This window comes from Panthera onca, chromosome D1 (assembly GCF_046562875.1).
Source record: "Panthera onca isolate mPanOnc1 chromosome D1, mPanOnc1 haplotype 2, whole genome shotgun sequence".
NCBI classification, from domain to species: Eukaryota; Metazoa; Chordata; class Mammalia; order Carnivora; family Felidae; genus Panthera; species Panthera onca.
The window spans coordinates 50,489,339-50,515,537 of record NC_138348.1 but is presented as its reverse complement, the minus strand read 5'-3'; the positions used below and the strand labels follow the sequence as shown (position 1 = coordinate 50,515,537).

The following is a 26,199-nucleotide window of genomic DNA, read 5'->3' as shown; positions in this document are numbered from 1 at the left end:
GACAACGAAAAATGCTTGAGACATTGCCAAATATCTCCTGGGGGCAAAATCTCCTATTAAGAACCACAGAAATGCTCCCCTGTTTCTGTTTCTTGCCTAAATAGCCTTTGTTTCCTGCTCATTGTTATCCATCGGTATTTCCCTTCTTAGCTGGATGATGCAGTAAAGGTCATTTTCATGCCTACAAAAGCAGCATTCTGTCTGAGAGGTCCTGCAGCATGTCTGTATTTTTCCCCTGACAGGCCCCAGACCCAGCAAATAAATCTAGGAAGTCTGGTTCCATGGGAAGCAGATGGAGCCAATGAAGTGTTCTGTGGCCTTGCAACCACCACACAGGCTCACATCGGTTCCTTTCCACTGTCAATTCTGAGTCTGAAACTTGCAGACAGAAAGTGTGGTATTTACAGATGCCTCAGTGCCAGACAGCCTGCAGCCCGGCCCGATTAAGTCCTCGCAGCACGACATCCATTTGACAATGTCAGCATCCACTCACCAAGAAGTCTGTCTTCTAAGGAATATATCGAGAGGTAAGTGTGGTGACAAGACTCTGCATCCAAGTGGGAAACATTGAGCAGCACATGCATCTTCTCTGGTGCCAGCAGGATCCAGACACACAGCCTGCAGGCAGATACATTAAGAGGGAGTTATTTCGAGACAGAAAGTGTCCAGTTAGTGGGCACAGCCAGACTGGAGGTGGGGGCTGGGGGAAGAGTGGCAGGGAGGCTACTCACTGCTTGCTCTCATAGTACAGGTAGGGGCTTTCTGGGAAGTGCAGCTCCCCCTGAGACTCACGGAGCACACGATCCTGCTCACTGCATGAGGCTGGGAAAGAGCCACGAGAATCAGGGTAACAGTGGTGACTGGCCACAATAGTCCTCTACTTCTAGAACCTGTACAGAAGTGCCTGGTTCTTCATGATGCATGGTTCCTCTCTTGTCAAATATTTCTCTGGCTTCTGTGATGCCTTACTCTTTTTTGTTCTTTTTAGATCCTGCTTAACCTTGAGATTCAATGATTCCTTCTCCTTCACTCCATCATAACTTGCTTCTATAAATACATGTATTTCCTGGTTCTATCCTTAGCTTTCTTTTTTTTTTCAAAAATTTTAATGTTTATTTAATTTGGAGAGGAGAGAGAGAGAGACAAAGTGCAAGTGGGGGAGGAGCAGAGAGAGAGAGGGAGACACAGAATCCGAAGCAGGCTCCAGACTCTGAGCCATCAGCACAGAGCCCAATGTGGGGCTCAAACTCACAAACTGTGAAATCATGACCTGAGCCGAAGTCAGACACTTAACCGACTGAGCCACCCAGGCGCCCCTCTATCCTTAGCTTTCAGCTCTTTTTACACGGGCCCTCTGACTAGTCTCATCCATACTCTGAGTTTCAACTGTTATTCTACACTTCTGAACTTCAGACCTCGTTTTTCAACCATCTCCTAGATATCCCCTTAACATGCTACAGATGGTCTGCAAAAAACTGCTTCCACTTCTGATTCGATTACTTTTAGGTGCCCTTTGCTTCGTTTCTCAGGCTCAGAACTTTGGTACCATTCTTGGTTCCTCCCTGTCTCCCCCACCACCCATCTAAGTGACTGCCAGGTGCCAATTCTTCTTGTTTCCATTCCCATCCTTTCATTCCCCGGCCATTGCCCTAAGCCTCTAGAACTAATGTGTAATCTCATAAGTCCACCTTGAATGATTTCCCCTCCATCCTATCCCCTATGTGCTGTTCTTATACCGCCAGAGTACTGCTCTAATCTATTTAATTAATCAACTTCCTATTACTCAGTAAATCCAAACTTTTTTTTGACAGGCATCCAAAATTTCTACAAATTGGTCTCCATTTATTTTCTAATCTCCCTCACTTCAGCTGCTCTGACTGACATACTGGTCTCTTACCCCAACATTTTCCTATCTCCATCTTTCAGCATCCATCTTTCGACGAAGAGGATTCCTTGAGCTGCAGTATTTTTCTTTATCTGTATCCCATTTCCACCTGACAACATTCTACTGGTTCTTTGTGGTTTTGTTGTTTGTTTGTTTGTTTGTTTGTTGTGATTCAGCTTAAAATGCATCTGTGTTCCAAAGCCTCCTCTGGCTTTTTCCCCCCAGCCGCTTACTCCTGCAGCTCTCAAGGTACTCTTTTTCCTGAAACTATCTTTGTATTTAGTTCCACAGACTCACAGACACACTGAATATTTGAGCCAAAGGTGCCTTAGAGACTATCTGATCCAGACTTTTTTTTTTTAAACCATTTATTCTTGAGAGAAAGAGCGCGCGCGCGCAAAGTGGAAGAGGGGCAAAGAGAGAGGGAGACACGAAATCCGAAGCAGGCTCTAGGCTTTGAGCTGTCAGCACAGAGCCTGATGCGGGGCTAGAACTCACAAACTGCAAAACATGACCTGAGCTGAAGTCGGACACTTAACCGACTGTGTCACCCAAGCTCCCAGATTCTTTTCTTTATGGACAAGGAAACTGAGGTCCAGAGGTAGGAAGGAGCTTTCCCAAAGTCACAGAGCAGCTTCATTGAAGACTTGGCAATGTGGGGGAGAGTCCCCTGTACACATGAGGACACTTTCGGGGTAAGGCGTGTAGCTTAGTGACCATCTGCACCACCTCACCTCCCGCTCCCTCTCGAGTGTCTGATCTAAAGCTAGGATTCGGCAACTGTTTGCTGAGTTGAGATGGAGGGCTTGAAGAAGTGAAATGGGAGAGAATCCAGAGCTCCTTCTGGGTGATGGGCTGCCCTGACTGGCAGGGAATGGCTGTGGGTGCCCCAAGTGTGGGTAGATTTCTACCTAGTGAGCAGAGAGAGCTCTTCCTAAGATTTTTGATTACAAAAGGAACTTATATTCAGAAATACTAGATATTAATTCCTGCTCCCCGTGGAGCAGGCTGTAAGAAATACCCACCTCTGGAGCTCTTCCTCTGCTTCCCTGAGAAGGAAAAAGAAGCGTGCTGTTCAAGGTTTGTGGTATCCTGAACAATATTTCAACAAGTTAGCATTTCCCTGGCTCAAAAGTGCAGGGGTTTTTAAGTCACTATGCAACTAATGAAAATCTGATCTCTGGAAAGAACAGAAGGCATAATTTGACAAAACAGGAACGTGGTCTCGGTGTTTTAATGAAATTTCACTCTCTTTATTAAGTGCACTAATCAGGCCATGATTAGCTGGGAGGTTACACAGAGGAAGAGGTTATCTGGTCTACTTCTCCCATTGTTGATGAGAAGGGATGCTGGAGATGAAAATAAGTGGCCCACAACCAAAAAAGAGTTACTGGGGTAGCTACCGCTTGAGCTGAGGGCTTGGATGCCTGCCACTGTACACTTGATAACAAACCCAAGTTCTTACCAAATGAATTTTAATTAACTCCTTTGGGACAGAACAGAAGCCCTATTGAAGCTGGAAGCTACTAGTTAGAAACCAATTACGTTGGATGTGGAGGCAGAACCGAAGTTTCAATTAACTCCCTGATCAGTCTAGTAGAAGGTGTTTATAGACCCTGATCTTTTCAGACGTATGGTACCCAGATCCGTGCCTGGCCTTCTCAACCACAGCATCACTCACATTTTGGGTTGGATCATTCTTTGTCATGGGTCTGTTCTGTGCATTATAGGATGCTTAGCAACATCCATACCTCCTTCCCTTTAGGTGGGTGGCACCCCCACGTTGTGACAACCAAAAACCAATGCAGACATTGTCCTCTGGGGAGCAAAATTTCTCTATAGCTTAATAAATCTTGCTAGCACAGTTGAGAAGTAAATGGTGAAAATACATCTCTAGCTGATTGTTTCAACTAAAGGCAATTTGACAAAGTCTAGGATGAATGGATTCATGTTTCTTTGTATATTTGTATGCTGGACTGCACACCATATTTTACTCTTGTTTTAAATTTCATAAATGTCACAATTCTTATGTACTACACTAAAAACAGAAGCAAACCTGTCTGCTCAGTGGTCCTGTCTTGCCTAGACTCTGCTGACGCTCTCTCTGGCCCTAGCTTCTTGACCTTATGTGCTGGGTTTATTACCAATTTGGATGTGTTTGTGGATCCAGGGAAGCACTTTTCTAAGATCTGTGAAGATCCCAGGGGATCCTTGGTTATCTTCCTGCATGTTGTTTCTCCAGCCTCGGCCACAGCCCAAACCCCAAGAAGTCACACCAGCCAGAGTCCAAGCCCCCTTCTTATTCCGGCACATGAGGGAACCTCCTGAATCTCCCTGCAGGGGGAAAAGCCTCCATTACCATCATTATCAGTGTCTGTGCTCACTCTTTCCCCCCAAGAATATGCTAAAGGAGGATCAATGATATTTCTTCACTTCTAATAACTTGGACTCGGTGGCCAGGAGAACAGCCAAGCACAATTCACATTAAATCTTCAAATATCATTAGGGCCTATCAATTCTACCTCTTTCTTCCCCATCCTTCCCCTTCCACCCTTTCTTCCATCTCCTATCTCATCCTGCAGACTCAGAGAAGTCTTGCCCAGTAGTGAAACTGATCCCAGATCTTGGTCAGCGGGAGGAATGGAAGGAAAGTGATTATCCACTAGATGGAAACTTCTAAGTAGGAAAACGCCAGCCATCCTTCAGCTGTAGAGAACCCTAAGCTCACTGATGGCACTATCTCTGTTAGTTGGTCTTTTGGAAAAAGGAGAAGACCTCCTCTGAATTCACACTCTCCAGTAAAAACAGATTGTAAAAACTGTCACTTTATTTCAACTTGACCTCCCTTGCCACCCCTGACAAGAATCCAGTTTTGCCTGTAGCCTTCTTTCAGCCCCTCACCTGATGGCAAAGCTGAGGGAAGCCCAGCCAGGGACCTTTCAGCCTGACCACTCCCACCTACCTGACATGCATCTCTCCCTCCATCTGGGAAACCTGTGCAGAGAAAGGTCTGCCCACTGATGGGTTTCTTTAGGGTTGACAAAGCTGCCACACACTCTTCCTGGGTCAAAATGGGCAGGTTCACATCCTGCAATACCTGTGAGAGAACGCCATCTAGAAAACACAGAGATGAGAGCCCCAGTGAGGCACTCTCGCACTTCCTCAATTGAAGATGCTACATTCAGGTTTGTATCCTTTGGAAAGACCTGAATTTCTATGTACAATGAATATTCTCTTTTGAAATGTTTACACCATTGTTGTTGTTGTTGTTGTTGTTTTAAATAAATTAAAAACAACTGTATTTTCTAATTACCCACCAGGAAGTTCTGACATCTGATTAAGAGAAGTGGCATACAAGTTCTTACCTTCAGCTGAGCGGCCCCAGCCTGCAGTTGTACAAATAAATCCAGCCTCAAATTGTTCCTTTGGCTCTGGAAGACACATTGGGCCCACAAACTGGCCTGAAGAAAAGAGCAGGACAGGGTTTGTCTCATCCACGGAGGAGAGGACACCCTAAGCCACTCACCATTTGGTATGTAGGTGGTTCCCCCAAAGACCTTGTGAGAGTTGTGATAGCTATGCCTCGCACCTCCAGGGGCCACTTATCAGACAAAGAAAGACTCTCTCCTGAATCCACATAATCCTATATTTGAAGCCACAAGCAAAAAGAGCTTCACATAGGGGACCCTCCACCTCAAATTCCTGTCTTGAAGTGCATGACCCAGAACTGTTGGACGTATGCTACATAACATACGCTGTAGGAAATGTGCTATGGAACAGAAGTTATAGAGCACATGGGATAGACAATTCAGAGTGAACCTCTAATGTTTACCAAAATGGAAGGCGCCATCCATCTTCAAAAGAGCAATATCATAGTCCATTGGCTTCTTGATGGAGAAGTAGGGGTGTATGATGATGGTTTCAATGGTGAGGGTTTGCTCCCCTGGCTCTATATGACTCAAGTCATACTCTCCAGCAGTAACATTCAAAGTTGATGCAATATTTCTATGAAGAAGAAGCGGTAAAATGGCTGACTTTCATTTAGCCTCTGAATATACTCGTTGACATATACTGGTTGACATATACTGACTCGTTGAATATACTGGTTGACAATCTGGCCTCTTTCAAATCACATGGATGGATGATATGAGTGTGAGGATACTGAACAGAGAAAGAATGATTCCATCACTACTAGTAAAAGTGCAAAATTCCCGATTTAAGTGAGGAACTAGTAAAGAGTGGCCTCAAATGGAGCCAATAATATGATAAATTGAATATTTTGCAATGTTATTCATTAAATGTCTAAAAATGCATTTATATTGTAACTCAGAGGTCTGAAGCCATAGTGGACTTTATTCAGCTACCCTAACTGGCTGGCCTGGCTTCAACATCAGTGAGATTCTTTGAGAATTACTTGTGATTCCCCTAAGTATGCTGCTTTAATATCAGAGATCTAATGCTCAGTGTACATTGTGAAAGATGTAATAACACCAAAACTCTGGTATCTCAGCGAGTATGCACAGTTAAGGCTTTGGGACTGATGAACACAATGGGAAGTGAGGATCTTCTCCTTACATTCTTTATGTTTGTAATTTAGAGACATGGTGTGAGATGGGAAAGACCACTCTATTGCCATTCTCTCTGTAGCAAAGTTATCTAAATGGAACTCGGTAGAATGCATTGAGTTGTATTAAGAACTTTGGGCTTACAGTCTTTGGGCACCCTTTATTCCCAGAAGTGATTTTTTTTTAATATAGAACTGAAAAGGTTGTAATTTTCTCCTGGTATACTCCCTCCAGCTCTTGGCTATATTGGGTACCTAACCTAATACACAGCATCTCTTTAGCCTAACCACCTGCCACACTACAGTGAAATTATCAATTAACTTTTCTTTAGACTATCAACTCTCTGTGGGCAGGAATTACATCTTACTTACCTTTGTATCTTGGTACCCACCAAAGTGTCTAATGCCAAGTGAATATCCAGGGGATGTTTGCTGACTTAAAATGAGAGAGAACAAATATGGGACTTGATTGCAGCCTAGTGACTACCCAGAGCACTAAAAACAATAGAACATTTAGAGCACACAGGAAAGTGGATAAAAGATGGAAGTTGTTAGACTGAAGCTCAGAGAGGCATGACCAGTAGAAAAGCAGACATGAGAGACTTCTTTACGTTTTACTGGCCTCCCTTTGGTTTCCTCTATCAATTTTGTCTTAATCTTTAAACGCTGTAAGTTGATTTCAAAGGAAAAAAAATAGAACAACAATGACCTTTGCATTTGGGGGAGAACTGTTTTTACACTTTTGGAAAAGGAAGAAGAGAAGGTGGATCAAGAAGTGAGTCACTGAAATATAAAGTTGCATTCCAACAGCTGCAGTGAGCCCATGACTAAACAGGGACAATGCTGGTCAGGGCCAGGGGCTACCAGGGCATGGCTTTCTATTACTAATGTTTAATGTCAGCTCCTTTTACAAGGACAGAAATCACAAATAAATCTTCCAAAAATGGGATCAGTATGATCAGACATGTATAAAAGCAAAATACTGGTAGGAGCAATATTTTCCAGAATACACATTTTGTATATAGACTTTATTGTATGAAACAAAGGCACAATTAGAAGCACTGGGTTCTTTTACCAATTTTTTAGGATGCATAATGAACCAGATTTTTTTTTTTCACTGAAATGTAGGAGAGGCTTTTCACAAATGTATCTTTATGATCCTTTGTTTTCACTTGGATGTTATTCTTTAGTTACTTCCAGTCATGTTTGAGTAAATAAAATTTTCTACTCCTGCAAAGAAAGTATGTTTTCTATCAAGTTAAGTACCCTCTGACAGTGTCACTTAGCCCTTTTTGTGTCATGCATGTAGGATGTTCCCATGCTAATGCATACATCACACATTTCCATGTTGTAATAGAGTTGTTGCTGCTGATTCCAAAGGAGAAGGTGGATAATCTGGCATTCATCCATGAACTAGGCCTTTCCTACCTGTTTGCAACGCAGTGAGCAGCCGTAATCACCCACTGTGCAGAGATGATGGTTCCACCACAGATGTGCTTCTGCCTTCGTTTCAGAGACACCTGGATTACAAAGAGCTTAAGTGGGAGCAAGTCAATGCCCTGTGACCCCCCCACAAAACCTGGAGACTGAGCATATTCTGAAAAATAGGCCCAGATGTCTTATATACAAATATTAGAAGTTGTGGAGTGTGAAGGAGTAAAATCTGTCCCATTACAGCTCAGAAGGGTAGTGTTGGAACCAGAATACTTCCAGCCCTGGTCTACAGAAGAGGTAGTTAATTTGAGATGGTTGGCTGTTAAGAGTTTAGTAGAATTGGTAGTAAAACTGGTGGTATTTATTTATTTGTTTGTTTGTTTATTTATTTATTTTCATAATACTGTTGGCCCAGACTGTTACCCTAATAATATGAACAATGCCTGTGAGTGAAGAGAAAGAAAGAAAAGTATAAGATATAGCAGAGTCCAGATGAAGAGGTTTGGGAGAAAAACAAGGTGAGGGCTAAGGTAATCTTTCGACACATGCTTCAATTCCTCCAAGCCTCTTAGAGAATAGTGTGTATCTACAATTTCCTCATGCTTTTAACTATTTGCTTCTAACTACCACTGCTTCAAGCCTATTTTTTAATCTGCCTCTACAAATTACTTGCTATCTTTGGTTTATCTTGTTCATGATATTTGATTTGACTCTAAAATGGGTACAAGTATATGCTGTTAATTCCATTGTCAAAATTAGAAAAAAATCAATGTATTAGAACTCTCTTTTTGACCAAAAATTATTCAATAAACTATTAAAAATTTTAATACAGAGAAGAATAGTAAGTAAAAGGAAGTAAAACCACTGACTATGACTTGAATATGAACTTCTGAATTGATTAGTCAACCGATTGACCAGATAAGCAACGGATCAAATCGACTCTTCAACCAAGTAATTAATTCATCAGTTAATCAAATGACAATGACTCAGCCGTTTAGTCAACCTACTGAGCACAAATTCAATCAACCAATCATTACTAAATAGCCACTTACCAAAAATTGATGTGACTGACTTAAAGTAAAAGCAAGGGGCTATTGCTCACAAAATTAAGAGGCAAGAATACAACACGGCTCTCAGGGTAAAGAAAGCTGGGAGAATGTCAAAGACAATAAATGCGAACACTGTAGGCTATAGACAGAAGCACAAAGGCATTTCTATGGCATGGGAAGACCAGGAAATTAGATTGAGAGAGAATTCTTAGGATATCAGCTTCTAAGGACATCCCTAAGATGTCCTATGGTATAGGTACAAATCTCCAAACAGAAATTAGACCTATGGATATGACAGCTTTGACTTTCCTGAGCATCTTTAGCTATAACAATATAATATATTTGTTGAATAAGAAAATTGGTTTTTTTAATTGTAAACTCACGAGGTTTTTTTTTTTTTTTTTTAGCTTATTGAAGTGCAATTTTTGTCTTAGGGGCTGAAAGTTTGGGATGGCATTTCCAATTTTTGGAGCAAGCCAATAGTGCATATGATTATTCTGAACACACATTTTCTGGAACTCGATGGATGGACATCTTGAGGGACTTGGATCCTGGCCCACACTCATGAGCTATCTGGTTATGAGGTAGGCAGAATGGAGTTCACTGATGAATAGCATGTGTTTCTGGGAGATCCAGTCCTGAGACAGCTCATAGTCTACCTGCCAGAGAATGTTCCCTGAGACTCACCTGCCAGGGGTAGGAACCCTTTTCCACTTGGCTTCCCCCAACAATGCGACTGAAAATGTTAAGGTAATTCCAAGGCTGTGCCTTCACCAAACTCTGCCCACAATTGGGAGCTGGGAATGAGAGAAGACAAAAATTTAGTGGTTAGATAGCTCCTGGAAATGAGGGATACAGGAAACTTTACTGAGCAAGCAACTGTAGGACATTGAGCATGTAGAAATATTATAAAATGGCTTTATGTTAATTGTGAGATTTGCTTCAGCTTTTCTCGCATAGAACGGGCACATTATGAAGACACCTATTTTTTTTAATATGAAGGTGAAGGGACTCACCTTTAATATGAAGGTGAAGTAGATCTCCACTGGGTTAGCAGGACTATAGCCCCCTTGGTTTTGAGCAACCTGCCCTCTTAGAGGCTCCTTACAGCATTCTGTACTCCTATAGCATTTATCACATGCCATTATGGTTAATTTTACATCATTCAACCCAGCTAGGCTGTGGTATTCTCAAATATAGGAGCTTAACCTTAGAAATATCTAAATTCGAAATGTCTAGAACAGTTCATTATGCATAGAAGTTGCTCAGTTAAGTAGTGAAGTGGATGATGCCATATTCTGCCTTGGATTGTAATTGTGTGTACATCTTCTTTGCTCCACCCAGGAAACTGAGTGGAGACCATGGTCTATGCTGCCTGACACATTGTCAGATATTGGATTTAAATCTTTATGCAAGTGGAAAGTGGCAGGTTGTTCGAGAAGAGTGGGGTGGAGAGAAGATGTCCTGATTCACACACCACAGTGGTGTTAGGCTAGAAGGGTTGCCAGGTAATGGCAAAAAGAACTCTTTCCTTTTTGTGGAGAAGACTTTATTCCTGAAAAGGTTTCATTTACTTATTTAACCTCAATGTGTTTTTTGACTCCTCAATTAGCAGATGAGATAGATTAAAGATGTTTAGGACTCCCTGGTAATTCGAGGATGGTAATTCTGCCCCTTCTGCAGGTCATTCTTTTCAGCATGTTTTCAAGGAGAGCCTAGAAAGCCCTGCCTTATAATCACCCTGCTTCTTTACCTGGCTGAACCCTCTAATCCTTATTCCTCAACTTGGGCAACACCTCAACTGAGAAGTCTTCCTTCGTTTCCTCAAGCTGTGGTAAGTATCTCTCCTGTATTGTGTAGTACACTTTCCTCCCCACTTTTATAGACTTTGCCATGCAGTATTGTGATAATGAGTTGTTTGTCTCTCTCATTGGACTATAAACTACATGAGGGAAAAAAACCCTATGTTTTATTCATCTCTGTATTTCCAAGGTTTTGCACAATTCCTAGCATACAGTAGACACTTAGAAAAGTTGGATGGATGAACAAATGTTTTTTCTTGAGAGCATATCCTTGAGAGCATAGCTATTTGGATTAACATGGTAAAATATACAAAGTTCTTTCAAATAACTTCTCATTTAATCCCCATTCAATGCCTGTGAATCAAGCACTATCGCCCCTGAATTACAGATGAGAAAGTGAAGAATCTAAGAAAATCACAGCTAATTAACAGCAAAGTATGGCTGTAATACTGAGCCTTTTTGGTTCTGAACCCAATGCAGGCATGACATTGAATCAAAAACTTATTTTCTAACTGTTTCAGTTGAATGGATCATAAGTAAATTAGACATGAAGTTGACTATTTCCTGAACTCGCTGAAGCAAAGACAGAAAACAGGATGATTCTTGGGGCTGGCACGACTCTGACTATAGAGAAGCCTTCCAAGAACTACTCTCACCTTCTGGTACTTGAAGGAAAAAAAGATCATTCATAATGCACCACAGTAAATAGACTTCATATTTCCCAATAGGAGAATTTTCCAAAAGATTTCCAGTGCTTCCCAATAGATGCACCAATAGATGCTGATTTCCAGAATTTGCTCCATGAAAAAAGATGGGATTGTGGGATATGTCCAAATAAGTGAATCATCCCAGTTTTCTCTCCAGATCAATGCATCTTGTTCAAATTGTATCCCGTGAATGTTTTATGCAGTTTCATACGCTGATTACAGGACAGAAGCTCAAAATAATTACATGAAAAACAATTAGATCTCCAAAATTTATATGCTTCTATTTTCCCAAAGGAATATTGAGTTGGGGTTGTGATGTCCATTGCCAGCAAAGGTTATTCCTTCAGACAAAGGCAGTGATAGTGTTTGTTTGGAACTTACCTTTGGGGAGAGAGAGAGTTGCAGATTTACCTTGTTCCACACAGAGCATTCCAAGTAGTAAAATCAGCCTATTCTTGCTCAGAGGCATTTTGAGACTCAGAGTTTTTCCTTGAAAATTTAGAGAGATGAAAGAGCACCAAATAGAAAGCCTGTAAGACCAGCAATAAACCAGCTTAAAAGAAAGTTATTTATTAACCAAGACTTGAGTCATTCAACCATGTCCATACAATGTTTCTAAATGTGGTTTCTTGCAAAGATCTTCTCAAGATGTGGGGAGTCGACCACAGAAGCATAGTCTTGATCCAGCAATATTACATGGATCCATTACACCCACATCAATATGTTGCTTCCCCCGGAGTTTATTGGCTAGCCAAGTGGTTGGTGTCTAAGGTTTCATATGCAAACATTACTTGCTCCTTAGTATGTAGGTTACCACTTTCTACAAGAGGATTGAATATCAAAGTTGTCCTTATTTGCAAGGCTATACTACATGCTTGCAAACAACCCGTCAGAATATGCTAAAACATTTTTCTTTCTCTTATTTTCCAATTGTAAATGGGCGGTTATAGCTATGTGTTAGAGAAGGAGAGGGGAGGAGAGGAAAGATAATTTGATAGTACACTCAGGAACGAAGTCAAGCTACCAGACAGTCATTTGGGATACTGTTGATTGGGACATTTGTGAATCTACATTTTCTCACCGTGTTTTATATTTGTAGAAGGAAAACACTAAATCGCTTTCACTTCTATACCTGGTAGACGATGTGGCACAGGAAAGTGGCTCTGATTATACACAAGTCTTCCTCTTCCTTGACTGAGTTCTTGGCACATGGTCAGTGTGTGAGAAACCCTTGTGGATCGGCCAGTGCCATGTGTGCCCACACGGGAATAGGAGATTTTTTCTGTCAGCTTTTACAAATTAACTGCCCCAAAGAGCAAATGCCAAATCAGAAGGCTTTAACGTCCTTGTGACAAGTTTTGCCCTTGTACCACACAATTCTATAAAACTACATCACGTGCAAATAATATAAATGCAAAATGAAGGACACTCAAACCCCCAACTGAGACATTTCCACAAATACGTTAATCCTGAAGCTGGAAAATTTTGGCTGTTGGTATGGGGATTGGTATCAACAATAAGAAGTAGTCAACCCATGTCTAAACTATAATCAAAATCTCAATCTTTTTTTTTTTTTTTTTGTACAAGTGATCTTTCAGGTCCTGTTATATTTTGTCAATCACTTTCCAGACCAATTTAATTTGACTAGGAATATGGCCTTCCTGACTTTAAATCATTATATTTTGTCTACTTATTGTGTGATACTAGTGTAAAAAATTGCAGGAAGACTTAGCCTCGGATTTGCCTGGGATGTGCCAGGGATGTGCCTGGGCGGACAGGCCTCAAGTAGGCACGGAGTCCCCATTAAACCATAGAGCGTTTGAGCTTTCAAACTAATGTCAGTTTCTAGTACCAGAGAATAAAGAAATTGAAAATGAAAAATGAAATGAAAATGAAAATGAAAAAAGAAATCCAAAATGAAAAATGATGAGATTTCCCTTGCCATGTGAGAGTCGGGTATTTTTGTTGACTGCCACACAGAAATGTGATGGGATCCTGCGTGTTCCTGCAGTTCAGAGGAAGACATTCCCTTTAAGCTCTTGTATCAACACATATCATAATTACCAGTGTTATCAACACAGTCTTTCCCAACATGAAGCTGGTCATTAAAAGTTTGGTAATCTAATCTCTTGAGAGTGTAAACTGTGACTCCTTGCTGTTAAAATCGTTAGGGAGATTGTATCAGGTTCTGGAACACTAAATTTCCATAAGGCCGGGTCCCCAAGCCTCCCAGAGTTCCAAGGATTATAATAACTGTACATTGTAGCTGCTTGCAGAAAGGGATATATTGAAGTGTTGCTGCTTGACATGGTAGTATAAAGTCAATTTTTCATCCACCAAACTGTTAAATCTTTTGGAGATAAAAATGTCTCTCTTGGGAATTCTGGGGAAAAATCTGTACCAAATATGGGTTTGGGGTTCAAAATACTGTCTTTATACTGTCAATATACTGTCTTACACTGTCTTCCTCCTCTGTAAACCTTCAATTTGAGAAAATGGCATCACAATTTATCCTGAACCAGTGATATAGAAGCAAGTGACAGAAATAAAGAGCAAAACTTATTTGGGAGGACATACTTTTAACCCAGGCTAGACAAGAGTAATGCAGACAAAACCCCACTAAAAAAAGATGTGTTCAAAATTTGAAATTATAAAAGAACAAACCCAAATGCAAACAGTAAAAAACAAGGTATGTTTGCAGACACATCAAAGAACAGATTTAGACCATCAGGTTGTAATAGAATGAGCTAGTAGACAGTATAACATATTGGTTAATATTTTCAAAGGAATAAAAGAATAAGAAACCTCAGATGGGTTTTTGTTTTAGAAAAGACCACAACAATTTGAAAAAACAAACAAACAAACAAACAAACAAACAGATAGTCTGGAAATAAAAAAATATACCCAGAAAAAATAGGTTAGACGGTAGATTATACATAACTAAAGAGAGAATTAATGAGGTGGAAGATAGATCTTAGGAATTACCCAGAATATCATATACTTATCTATGCAAAAAAATGAAAAAATGAAAAAGTGCCATTTAGCATTATCTATCAGAATTTAAATTGGGCAAAGCTTTTGACCCAATAATTTCACTTCTTAGAGCATACCCAAGAGAACTACTGGTATATAAGCATTGGCAGGGTATAGCTAAATAAATACTGATCAAACACTTAGAATGCTATGAATCATTACAAAGATTGAAGGAGATTAGTACATGCCCACAGGGAATTATCTAAAAAATATTTTTGAGTAAAAGAAAGCAATTTCAGAGCAATACAAACAGTAACATCACTCATGAAAAACCATATGGAAATCAGGAACAAGGAAGAGATTCTTGGTTATTCAAAGGGAGGACTGGGGTAGAGAAAAATATGGGGCAGGAAAAGGAAGAAGCATCTTCAATAACTGCATCTCTATTTAAGGAGTTTGAGATTTGGTGGGGGGATCTATATAATAAGTGGGAAATGCCAATGCTGCATTAAATCATGGGTCACTTTCACATGGAGCATTGTGGCTCTTCTGCAACTCCTCAGGAACTAACTGTGAGTCACAAGATAGTGTTTAAGAAAATAGTTCTAAGCTTCTTCTTAGAAATATCACGGATGACCAAAGGATAGCCCACATTAATTGTGTTGGTCCAAATCAAGTTTCAAAACAAATTTGATGTTCTCCATTATTATATACAAATAATGAGAAGATTAAATGAAGCCCCTGAGACCTTTATGAACCTCAGACAACATAATGGGGTAGGCATACATAAACGCACCTAATTTTCTCAGTCTTGTTGGATTTTCTCCCATTGGATTCTCAGTGGGATGTTGACAAACCTGTGCTTCTCTGACCTGAGGTAAAAGTTTTATATTCTAAATGGTCCTAAATCCTGAGTAAATAAACCCTGTCATATAGAGATGACTCCTAGAGTTTGTCTCTGTCATAATATTTGACCAGCAGGTAACAGTCATTCTTTGTTATTGATTTATTAACATCCGTGCATTTGTAGCAGGAGCTACTAGTTGTTTATTTGAAATAGATTCTCAGTTATGAATTATTTGTTTACTGTTATCTATTCCTAAGTGTGTTAACATACAGCATCTTACTTAACAGCAGCCATGTGAGGCAAATATTATCTTAATTTTAAAAATAAGGATATTGAGTCTCAGAAGGATTATATAATTTTCAAGGTCACCTGCCAGGTGGCAGACCTTAAATTTATCCCCAGAGCTTTTGGCTCTGAAGTCTTCTTTTATTTTCATTGCAGCAACAGTACATCACGCTTTTCCATATCATACTGGCACCCACATAGTTCAGCTTGGCTCTGATGTTGTCTTTGGAACGGCTGAGTGTTTCCTGCTGGCTGCCATGGCCTATGATCACTATGTGGCCACCCGCTCTCCACTTCTCTACTCTAAACACATGTCTTCCAGAGTCTGTATCGTCTTATTGGCTGCTTCCTATCTGGGGGGATGGGTGAATGCTTCATCATTTACTGGCTGTTTATTGAGCTTGACTTTCTGTGGACCAAATAAAATCAACCATGTCTTCTGTGACCTCCCACCACTAGTGAAGCTTTCTTGTACCCATATTTATGTTGCTGAAGTATCTCCTGCCATCTTAGGTGGGTCAATCATTGTAATCACATTGTTTATCATAGCTGTTTCATATCTATACATCCTGCACTTGGTCCTGAATATGCACCCCACTGAGGGAAGACACAAGGCCTTCTCTTTTTGTACTTCTCACCTCAGTGCAGCCACTTTGTTTTATGACACAGTCACATTTGTTTATGTCATACCAAAGTCAAGCCACTCATCTGACGATATTAAAGTGGTGTCTGTGTTCTATACAGTGGTGGTCCCCATGCTGAACCCCTTGATCTACAGTCTGAGAAACAAAGAGGTGAAAGAGGCAATGAGAAAATTGATGGCTAGAAAAAATAGGTCGTTTTGAAAGAAATTCAGTGTGATTCCAGAAACTGAAAAACTATAGTTTCAGGAACATATGTAATAGATGTTTATGTTGTCCATTAGCCTTACCACTTTATGTGAAGAACTATCTTAAATACACAATGCCAGTATGTTAATTAGTACCAACTTTAATTTATAATTTTCTAGGTCACAAAATATATCATTTCATGAAATTCTGCTGGGTTCATTTTAATGTATACATTTCAGCATTAGGAGACCTAGAGAATATAGTTTTACTTTTTCTCTGCTTTGCTCATTGGTTAGAGTCCATGATTACAGAGGGTTTTATTTTTCTTCTGTTAGGTTATTATTTTTAAAATATCTTCTTGTAAGTTAGTATCTTAGAAAGCATTGTGTACTCAATGGAAATGCAATTGATAGTAGTGTCAGTCCAGGTCACTTTCTCTGGAAGCCTTGGCCTGTCTTATACAGGGTTATCATAACCTTTGAAATGGAGTCTTGAAAATTTTTATTTCCACCTAGAATAAGAGACCAAAAGAATTTATTCCATACTTTTGCCACCAAAGCAACTCAATCCAGGTAACACAGAAGAACTCTGAAGGCTGAGCCTTTGAGAGTTCCTTTGAAAATTCCCAGTAGATTTTTCATATTTTTCAAAAGTTTGTCTCCAAAGACTTGTCTTTGAACATTTGCTAACAGGCTTTTGAATAGTAGGAAAAACTACTGGGGAGTATTGCTGGGAGGAGGCTAAGGTACAGTGGAACTTTCTTTCAGCAAGCCAATTGGTATAAAATTATGGATTAAGACACCCAGGCTGATGCAGGCAAGGACTACACCTGCGATCCTTCTCCCAAATATCTCCCGAAGTGTTCATTGCCACCACTTCTGTCACGACTTTATTTTAGGTGTTTATGATTGAGCCTGGACAGTTTTCACCCTTCTGAATTACTTCCCTGCCTCCAGAACCTTTTGATTAATCATGTTGAAAGATTAAAATATGGTTTTCCAATTATTACAAAAGTGATGTGTGTTGTATGAATCCTAGAGTAAATGTGGATTCCAATTCTCCCCAATCCCATGTTCCCAGAATATAAATTGGTGAAAGAAGAACTCTTTACAAACAGTCAGGGATAAGAAGACAACTTGCAGAAGGAATAGCTTCAGGAATTCCTGGTAACTCAGGTCTCCTGTGGATGATGTTATTTATCCACAGTTTTTTAGAAAGATAACACCAGAGAGTCCGAGGCTAGTCACCAGGTTTTACAATGAAGTAATCAGGTGGCGTTCCCCCTCATCGCTCTGGACCTCTTATGTTGAGCATTTTAAAAAAGCATTTGTCAGCCATTTGTATATCTCCTTTCGTGTAATGTCTCTTCAAGTCCTTTGCCAATTTTATGCTCAGATTGTACTTTTCTTATCGATTTGTTCTTACTATAATCTGTCTACAACTCTTTTGTCAGATTTCTGCATTTGGAAGTTATACTCCCATTCCGGTTTGCCTTATCACTCTCTTAATTGTCTCTTGATGAACGGAAGTTTTTAATTTTAATGAAGTCTAATGTAACAACATTTTCCTTATTGTTTTGTGTTTTAGTGACAAGTTCAAGAAATCTTTTCCCAATCCAAGGCTACAAAAATATTCTCTCATGTATTCTAAAGGTTTTATACTTTTGAAACTCAGAGTTGGGCTGTAATTTTACTTTGTTTCAAGTATGAATTAAAAAGGGCAGAGCCAACACATATATTTACTGAGAGAATGTGTGAAACTATGTGGTTTTGCTTGTATTACCAGCTCCTCCTCCAAGACTGTTTTTTATTTTATTTTATTTTGTTAATTATTTATTTTTTAATTTACATCCAAGTTAGTTAGCATATAGTGCAACAAAAATATCAGGAGTAGATTCCTTAATTCCCCTTACCCATTTAGCCCATCCCCTCTCCCACAACCCCTCCAGCAACCCTCAGTTTTTCTCTGTATTTAAGAGTCTCTTATGTTTTGTCCCCCTCCCTGTTTTTATATTCTTTTTGCTTCCCTTATGTTCATCTGTTTTGTATCTTAAAGTTCTCATATGAGTGAAGTCATATGATATTTGTCTTTCTCTGACTAATTTCACTTAGCATAATACCCTCTAGTTCCATCCATGCAGTTGCTAATGGCAAGATTTCATTCTTTTTGATTGCCAAGTAATCCTCCATTATGTGTGTGTATATATATATATATATGTATATATATATACATATATATATATACACACACACATACCACACCTTCTTTATCCATTCATCCACCGATGGACATTTGGGCTCTTTCCATACTTTGGCTATTGTTGATAGTGCTGCTATAAACATCGGGGTGCGTGTATCCCTTCGAAACAGCACACCTGTATCCCCTGGATAAATACCTAGTAGTGCAATTGCTGGGTCGTAGGGTAGTTCTATTTTTAATCTTTTGAGGAACCTCCATACTGTTTTCCAGAGTGACTGCACCAGTTTGCATTCTCACCAGCAGTACAAAAGAGATCCTCTTTCTCCACATCCTCGCCAACCTCTGTTGTTGCCTGAGTTGTTAATGTTAGCCATTCTGACAGGTGTGAGGTGGGATCTCGTGGTTTTGATTTATATTTCCCTGGTGATGAGTGATGTTGAGCATTTTTTCATGTGTCGGTTGGCCATCTGGATGGGTTGTTTGGAGAAGTGTCTTTTCATGCAAGACTGCTTTTTAGATAAACTCCTTGGAGTGTAGGGGAAGGGAATTTTGGGGTGAAATGATTTACTTTTGCACTAGGGTTACTTCTGATTTCTGTCTGTCCAGGCAGTCCACGATGTCATCTAAGGATTGGCTGATTCCTTCTCATCCCTTCAAGGTCTCTCAGTATAATGCAAGCCAGACTATGCACCTGCCCTCAGGTATGCAACCTGTCACAGTTCTCTGCTCACAGGGAAACAATCCCATTACAAAACACCAAAAAGAATAAAATAATCTAGGAATATATTTAGTGAAGGAGGTGAAACTTCCTTTGTTTACTTTGTAAACTTGTATAGTGAAAACTATAAAATATTGATAAAAGAAATTAAATAAGACCCAAGCAAATGTAAAAACATCCTGTGTTCTTAGGTTGGAAGACTTAATATTGTTAAAATATCCATACCTTCCAGGCAGATTCAGTGCATCCCTACCAAAATCTCAATATAATTTTTATAGAAATGGAAAAAAGAATTATAAAATTCATATGGAACCACAAAGGGCCCCCAAACAGCCAAAATAATCTTGAGAAGGAACAGCAAAGCTATAGGCATCACATTTCCTGATTCAAAATAATATTGCAAGGCTACATTAATTCAAATAGTATGGTACTGACATAAAGACATACGTCTAGGCCAATGAATAGAATAGAGTGCCAGAAATACGTTAATGCATATGCAGTCAAATAATTTTCAACAAAGGCACCAAGAATACACAGTGAGGAAAGTCTCTTCAATAAATGGTGTTGGGAAAACTGGATATCCATATTCAAAAGAATGAAATTGAACTCTTTTTTTTTTAATTTAAATACAAGTTAGTTAACATATAGTGTAATAATGACTTCAGGAGTAGAATTTAGTGATTCATCGCTTATAGATAACACCCAGTACTCATCTCAACAAGGCTTCCTTGATGCCCCTCGCCCATTTAGCCCATCCCCCCACCCAACATCCCTCCAGCAACTCTCAGTTTGTTCTCTGTATTTAAGAGTCTCTTATGGCTTATCTCCCTCTCTGTTTTTATATTATTTTTGCTTCCCTTGAAATCTTATCTTAAAGTAAACAAAAGAATAAACTCAAAATGGATTAAAGACTTAAATGTAAGAAATAAAACTGCAAGAAGAAAACCCCTGGAAGAAAACAGGGGAAAAGTTTCATGTCATTGGTCTTGGCAATAATGTTTTTGGTATGACATTGAAATCACAGGCAACAAAACCAACGAAATCACAGGCAAACAAAATCACAGGTAACAAAAATAGATAAGTGGGACTACATCAAACTTAAAGCTTCTGCACAGCAATGAAAACCATCACCAAAGTGAAAAGGTAACTACAGAATGAGAAAATATTTGCAAACGATATATCTGATAAGACATTAATTTCCAAAATATATAAGGAACAACTCAGCAAAGACAACTCAATAGCAAAAACAAGAAATGGCCAAGAGGTACCAGGAAAGATACTCAACATTGCTCATCATCATATAGATGCAAATCAAAACCATGATGAAATATCACCTCATATGTGTCAAGATGGCTATTATCAAAAAAACAAAAGGTAAGTGTAGGTGAAGGGCACCTGGGAGGATCAGTCAGTTAAGTGTCCAACTTCGGTTCAGGTCATGATCTCACCATCTGTGGGTTTAAGCCCCGTGTCAGGCTCTGTGCTGAAAGCTCTGAGCCTGGAGCCTGCTTTGGATTCTGTGTCTCCCTCTCTCTGCCCCTGCCTCACTCATGCTCTGTCTCTCTCTCTCTCTCTCAAAAATAACTAAAAACATTAAAAAATTTAAAATTTTTTTTAAAAAGTAATTGTAGGTGAGTATGTGGAGAGAGGGCAAACTTTTATACATTGTTGCTGGGAATGCAAAATGGTACAGCTGCTATGAAAACCAGTATGGAGGTTGCTCAATTAAGAATAGAACTACCGTATCATTCAGTAATCCCAACTCTAAATATTTATCTAAAAGAACTGTAATCAGTATCTCAGAGATATTAGCACTCACATGTTCACTCCAGCACTATTGACAATAGCCAAGATATGAGAAAGCAACTTAAATGTCTACTCACAGGTAAATGGATAAAGAAAATTTGGTATATATACATACAATGGAATCTTTTTTAGTCTTGAAAAGAGGAAATTCTGCAATATGTGATAACATGGATGAACTTGGAAGACATTATGCTGAGTGAAATAAGCCAGTCACAGAAGGACTAACACTAAATGATTCTACTTTATGGTGTACCTAAAACATTCAAAGTCACAGACTCAAGAGTGGAATGATGCTTGTCAGAGGCTGGAATTGGAGTGAGATGGGAAGTTGCTAATCAACAGGCATCAGGTTGCAGTTGAGCAAGAGAAATACGTTCTAAAGATCTGCTGCAGAACGTTGTATTGTAGTCAACAAGACCGTATTGTACACCCAAAAGCCTGTCGAGATGTCTCGTGTCTAGTACTGGTACTGCTATGTACCAGGCACTCTGCAATGTCCTCAGCATAAAGTGTGGAACAAAGCAGACATGATCCTTCCCTCACGTAAGTGTAGGAAAGTAGTCCAAAAAAAATAAATAAATAAAATAAAAATAAAAATAAAAGACCCGAAGCAATTATTTACACTAGTATCATCATAATTAAAAGTGTAATAGATGCAAAACATATTTCAGGATTCTCTGAAACTATACACCATGAGACTATGACTTAGTCTAGGGTGTCAGAAGAAGTTTGAACGGTGAAATAAATTTAAACCTGAGACCTAAGGTGACTAGGAATTGGTCTTCTGTTGAAAGGGGGTGGAGTGATGAATATAACCATAAAATGGTTTTTAGTTGTGGGAGTACCTATTTATCTTTAGGTCCTAGTATAGTATCTGATACATACAAAGATTTTCTAAAACTTGTTTAACACTAATTCAACAAACGTATTCAGTGCCTCCTACATTCTCAGTGTTGCACCATTAAAGAGGGATACAAAAATAGTCATAGACACTGCACTTTCAACCAAGGCAAGAGCAAGATGTTCCAACTATAATGGATACTAATCAAATGGTGTGAACAAAATGTTGAGAGGAGGACAGGAATGAAGGGAATTTAATTCTCGCAGATATAATCTGAGATATTTTTGTGGAATTGATGGCCACCTGTTTGTGTCATTTATCAGCCACAGTTGGGCTTCCTTAAAACCTAAAGGAGATCAAGTTGGATTCATTCCTGGGCTGCAGGGCTGGTTCAACATTCGCAAATCAATCAATGTGATACATCACATTAATAAAAGATAAGAACCCTATGATCCTGTCAATCGATGCAGAAAAAGCATTTGACAAAATTCAGCATCCTTTCTTAATAAAAACCCTCGAGAAAGTCGGGATAGAAGGAACATACTTAAACATCATAAAAACCATTTATGAAAAGCCCACAGCTAATATCATCCTCAATGGGGGAAAACTGAGAGCTTCCCCCCTGAGGTCAGGAATACCACAGGGATGTCCACTTTCACCGCTGTTGTTTAACATAGTGTTGGAAGTTCTAGCATCAGCAATCAGACAATAAAAGTAAATCAAAGGCATCAAAGTTGGCAAAGATGAAGTCAAGCTTTCACTTTTTGCAGATGACATGATATTATACATGGAAAGCCCGATAGACTCCACCAAAAGTCTGGTAGAACTGATACATGAATTCAGCAAAGTTGCAGGATACCAAATTAATGTACAGAAATCAGTTGCATTCTTATACATTAATAATGAAGCAACAGAAAGGCAAATAAAGAAACTGATCCCATTCACAATTGCACCAAGAATCACAAAATACCTAGGAATAAACCTACCCAAAGATGTGAAAGATCTGTCTGCTGAAAACTATAGAAAGCTTATGAAGGAAATTGAAGAAGATACAAAGAAATGGAAAAACATTCCATGCTCATGGATTGGAAGAATAAATATTGTTAAAATGTCAATACTACCCAAAGCAATCTACACATTCAATGCAATCCCAATTAAATTGCACCAGCATTCTTCTCGAAGCTAGAATGAGCAATCCTAAAATTTGTATGGAACCACAGAAGACCCCGAAGAGCCAAAGTAATTTTGAAGAAGACCAAACCGGGAGGCATCACAATCCCAGACTTTAGGCTCTACTACAAAGCTGTAATCATCAAGACAACATGGTATTGGCACAAAAACAGACACATAGACCAATGGAATAGAATAGAGACTCCAGAACTGGACCCACAAAAGTATGGCCAACTAATCTTTGACAAAGCAGGAAAGAATATCCAATGGAAAAAAGACAGTCTCTTTAACAAATGGTGCTGGGAGAACTGGACAGCAACATGCAGAAGAATGAAACTAGACCACTTTCTTACACCATTCACAAAAATAAACTCAAAATGGATAAAGGACCTGAATGTGAGACAGGAAACCATCAAAACCCTAGAGGAGAAAGCAGGAAAAAACCTCTCTGACCTCAGCCCCAGCAATTTCTTACTTGACACATCCCCAAGGGCAAGGGAATTAAAAGCAAAAATGAACTATTGGGACCTCATGAAGATAAAAACTTCTGCACAGCAAAGGAAACAATCAACAAAACTAAAAGGCAACTGATGGAATGGGAAAAGATATTTGCAAATGGCATATCGGACAAAGGGCTAGTATCCAAAATCTATAAAGAACCCACCAAACTCCACACCCAAAAAATAAATAATCCAGTGAAGAAATGGGCAGAAAACACGAATAGACACTTCTCTAAAGAAGACATCCAGATGGCCAACAGGCACATGAAAAGATGCTCAACGTCACTCCTCATCAGGGAAATACAAATCAAAACCACACTCAGATATCACCTCACGCCAGTCAGAGTGGCCAAAATGAACAAATCAGGAGACTATAGATGCTGGAGAGGATGTGGAGAAACGGGAACCCTCTTACACTGTTGGTGGGAATGCAAACTGGTGCAGCCGCTCTGGAAAACAGTGTGGAGGTTCCTCAAAAAATTAAAAATAGACCTACCCCATGACCCAGCAATAGCACTGCTAGGAATTTACCCAAGGGATACAGGAGTGCTGATGCATAGGGGCACTTGTACCCCAATGTTTATAGCAGCACTCTCAACAATAGCCAAATTATGGAAAGAGCCTAAATGTCCATCAACTGATGAGTGGACAAAGAAATTGTGGTTTATATACACAATGGAATACTACTTGGCAATGAGAAAGAATGAAATATGGCCCTTTGTAGCAACATGGGTGGAACTGGAGAGTGTTATGCTAAGTGAAATAAGTCATACAGAGAAAGACAGATACCATATGTTTTCACTCTTATGTGGATCCTGAGAAACTTAACAGACCATGGGGGAGAGGAAGGAAAAAAAAAGTTAGGGAGGGAGGGAGGCAAACCATAAGAGACTCTTAAAAACTGAGAGCAATCTGAGGGTTGATGGGGGGTGGGAAGGAGGGGAGGGTGGGTGATGGGTATTGAGGAGGGCACCTTTTGGGATGAGCACTGGGTGTTGTATGGAAACCAATTTGACAATAAATTTCATATTAAAAAAAAAACCTAAAGGAATAGTATCTTTCTAGGACAGAGGGAGTCTCATAGTATGCCCATTTCCTAATTTGGTGGCTTTGAGGTGTTTGAGGTGTTAGAACCTCCTAATATGAATTATCACATTTAGCTTTGTTCTGAAGGTTATTGACTAATGGGCTCTTCAAGCCCAGAATCAAAGGTACCTGACCTTCAACCTTAGAGAATGTTCTGCTATGTGGCCATGGTTCAAGAATACAACCAGAGTTGATTGTGGCCATGTATCTTTGACAATCTGCCAGTCAATGTGGAAGTTGTGGTAGGCAGGGTTCTAAGAAAAATGTTAGTGTGAGATTCATTGTTTTATTAAGAGTTGATGGATTAAGGTTGGCAAAGGGGAGAGGGAATAGCATGTGCGTGAGAATCTGTTCCACCAATAAGCATGGGATGTATGTGAAGTGTCCTAGATCCACATTACATGTAAAAATACATATGATTTTTTAAAAGTTACATCACTTATGTTGAAAATAATATTGCAATTCCAATGGACTCATGTTTATAAGTTAAACTGTACTAGGAAACCCACATTATCTCTAAACATAGGTGACATGAAAACCTGGGCCACTGAATATAGCCACACTTCATAAATGTCACAAATTGTCACAGCCATATTAGTCATGTTGATCTAATAATCAACTTCAATGGTAGTAAAATATTATAATATTTTTCAGTTTATTTAAATTGAAATGTTTAATTATTATATTTAATTAAAAAATAAAAGGAACCACAGAGTATTGAGAAAGTATTTCATTCACACACTTTTACATAATCAGGTTTACATGCTATTTCTCTGTCCCAGTAGATATGTGCATGTAATTTCTCTATCCCAGTGGATTCTCAGTGTAGTTTTCCAGGACAAATAAAGAAATTAACTTGTAATTACAAGTGACGTAAGTGATTTGGGCCTTATCTCAAATGACATAAGCCTCACTTAAATATGGCACTGCTTTACAGTGACAACTCCTTGGAGCCTATCCCTAATGTTGTAGTGGATGTGTCCCAAATTTATACTGTTCTTTGTTAAGGGATACTGAAATATTTGATTCTCTTATATGTACCAGAAGTTACAAGTTGATTATTTCAAGTTCATCACTAGTAATTGAGCATCTATTTGTTGTGTGCACAGTGCTTGGTATTTTCATCCACATCATTTCATTTAACACAAGAATCACATAAGGTATGTATCATTATTTCCTTTTTATAGAAGAGGAAACAGAAGGTCAACAATGTCTTTCAATGTGCCTATGATTCCATAGATAGTGATAGGCAGAGCTAGAAACCGATATCAAGTTTGTGTGGCTGCAAAGTCCATGGTCTTTGTGCACATCACTTTGCCTTCCCTCCTGGCACTCATATCCAACTTTGAAAGCTTTTGTGCCTTTCATACATTTATTTTTTCTAAAGTAATTCTTTTCAGGCTGAGGCTTTGTCTTGTTAAAAAAAAAACAAAAGCCAGAATGTGAGAATTCAGACACATAACCCTAGTACTGCTCATATTGTAGGATATCATGGTCATGATT

At 39.2% G+C, this 26,199-nt stretch overlaps 2 protein-coding genes and 1 non-coding gene across 3 annotated transcripts; 2 read left to right on the top strand and 1 right to left on the bottom strand.

Annotated features, from left to right (window-relative positions):
* Window positions 1–247: 247 nt before the first annotated feature.
* LOC132661404 (uncharacterized) lies at window positions 248–26,146 on the top strand. The gene is made up of 7 exons (XR_013550143.2): window positions 248–527; window positions 5,206–5,417; window positions 8,299–8,401; window positions 9,340–9,516; window positions 10,616–10,766; window positions 19,182–19,276; window positions 25,806–26,146. It is a non-coding gene; the product is annotated as an uncharacterized LOC132661404 (transcript).
* Window positions 3,942–11,979, bottom strand: OVCH2 (ovochymase 2). The gene is made up of 7 exons (XM_060605908.2): window positions 11,823–11,979; window positions 9,620–9,729; window positions 7,878–7,969; window positions 5,718–5,890; window positions 5,251–5,346; window positions 4,848–4,999; window positions 3,942–4,219 (listed from the first exon to the last, which is right to left on the bottom strand). The coding sequence occupies exons 1-7, from the start codon at window positions 11,908–11,910 to the stop codon at window positions 4,010–4,012; spliced, it is 921 nt and encodes a 306-aa protein (XP_060461891.2). The 5' UTR covers window positions 11,911–11,979; the 3' UTR covers window positions 3,942–4,009.
* On the top strand, window positions 15,624–16,391 carry LOC132660621 (olfactory receptor 5P4-like; the record flags this gene model as incomplete). The annotated part of the gene is made up of 1 exon (XM_060604426.2): window positions 15,624–16,391. A coding segment is annotated over one exon (768 nt), but the record flags the coding sequence as incomplete, so codon positions are not given.
* Window positions 26,147–26,199: the final 53 nt, after the last annotated feature.

What these genes read in the sequence shown, in the direction of transcription:
- OVCH2 (XM_060605908.2), bottom strand. Translation starts at nt 11,910, where the DNA reads ATGCCTCTGAGCAAGAATAGGCTGATTTTACTACTTGGAATGCTCTGT. An exon ending in AGGGTTCCTACCCCTGGCAG is followed by an intron (nt 7,970 to 9,619) that starts GTGAGTCTCAGG and finishes TTTGTAATCCAG; the next exon opens with GTGTCTCTGAAACGAAGGCA. An exon ending in GGATGGCGCCTTCCATTTTG is followed by an intron (nt 5,347 to 5,717) that starts GTAAACATTAGA and finishes TCTTTTCTTCAG; the next exon opens with GCCAGTTTGTGGGCCCAATG.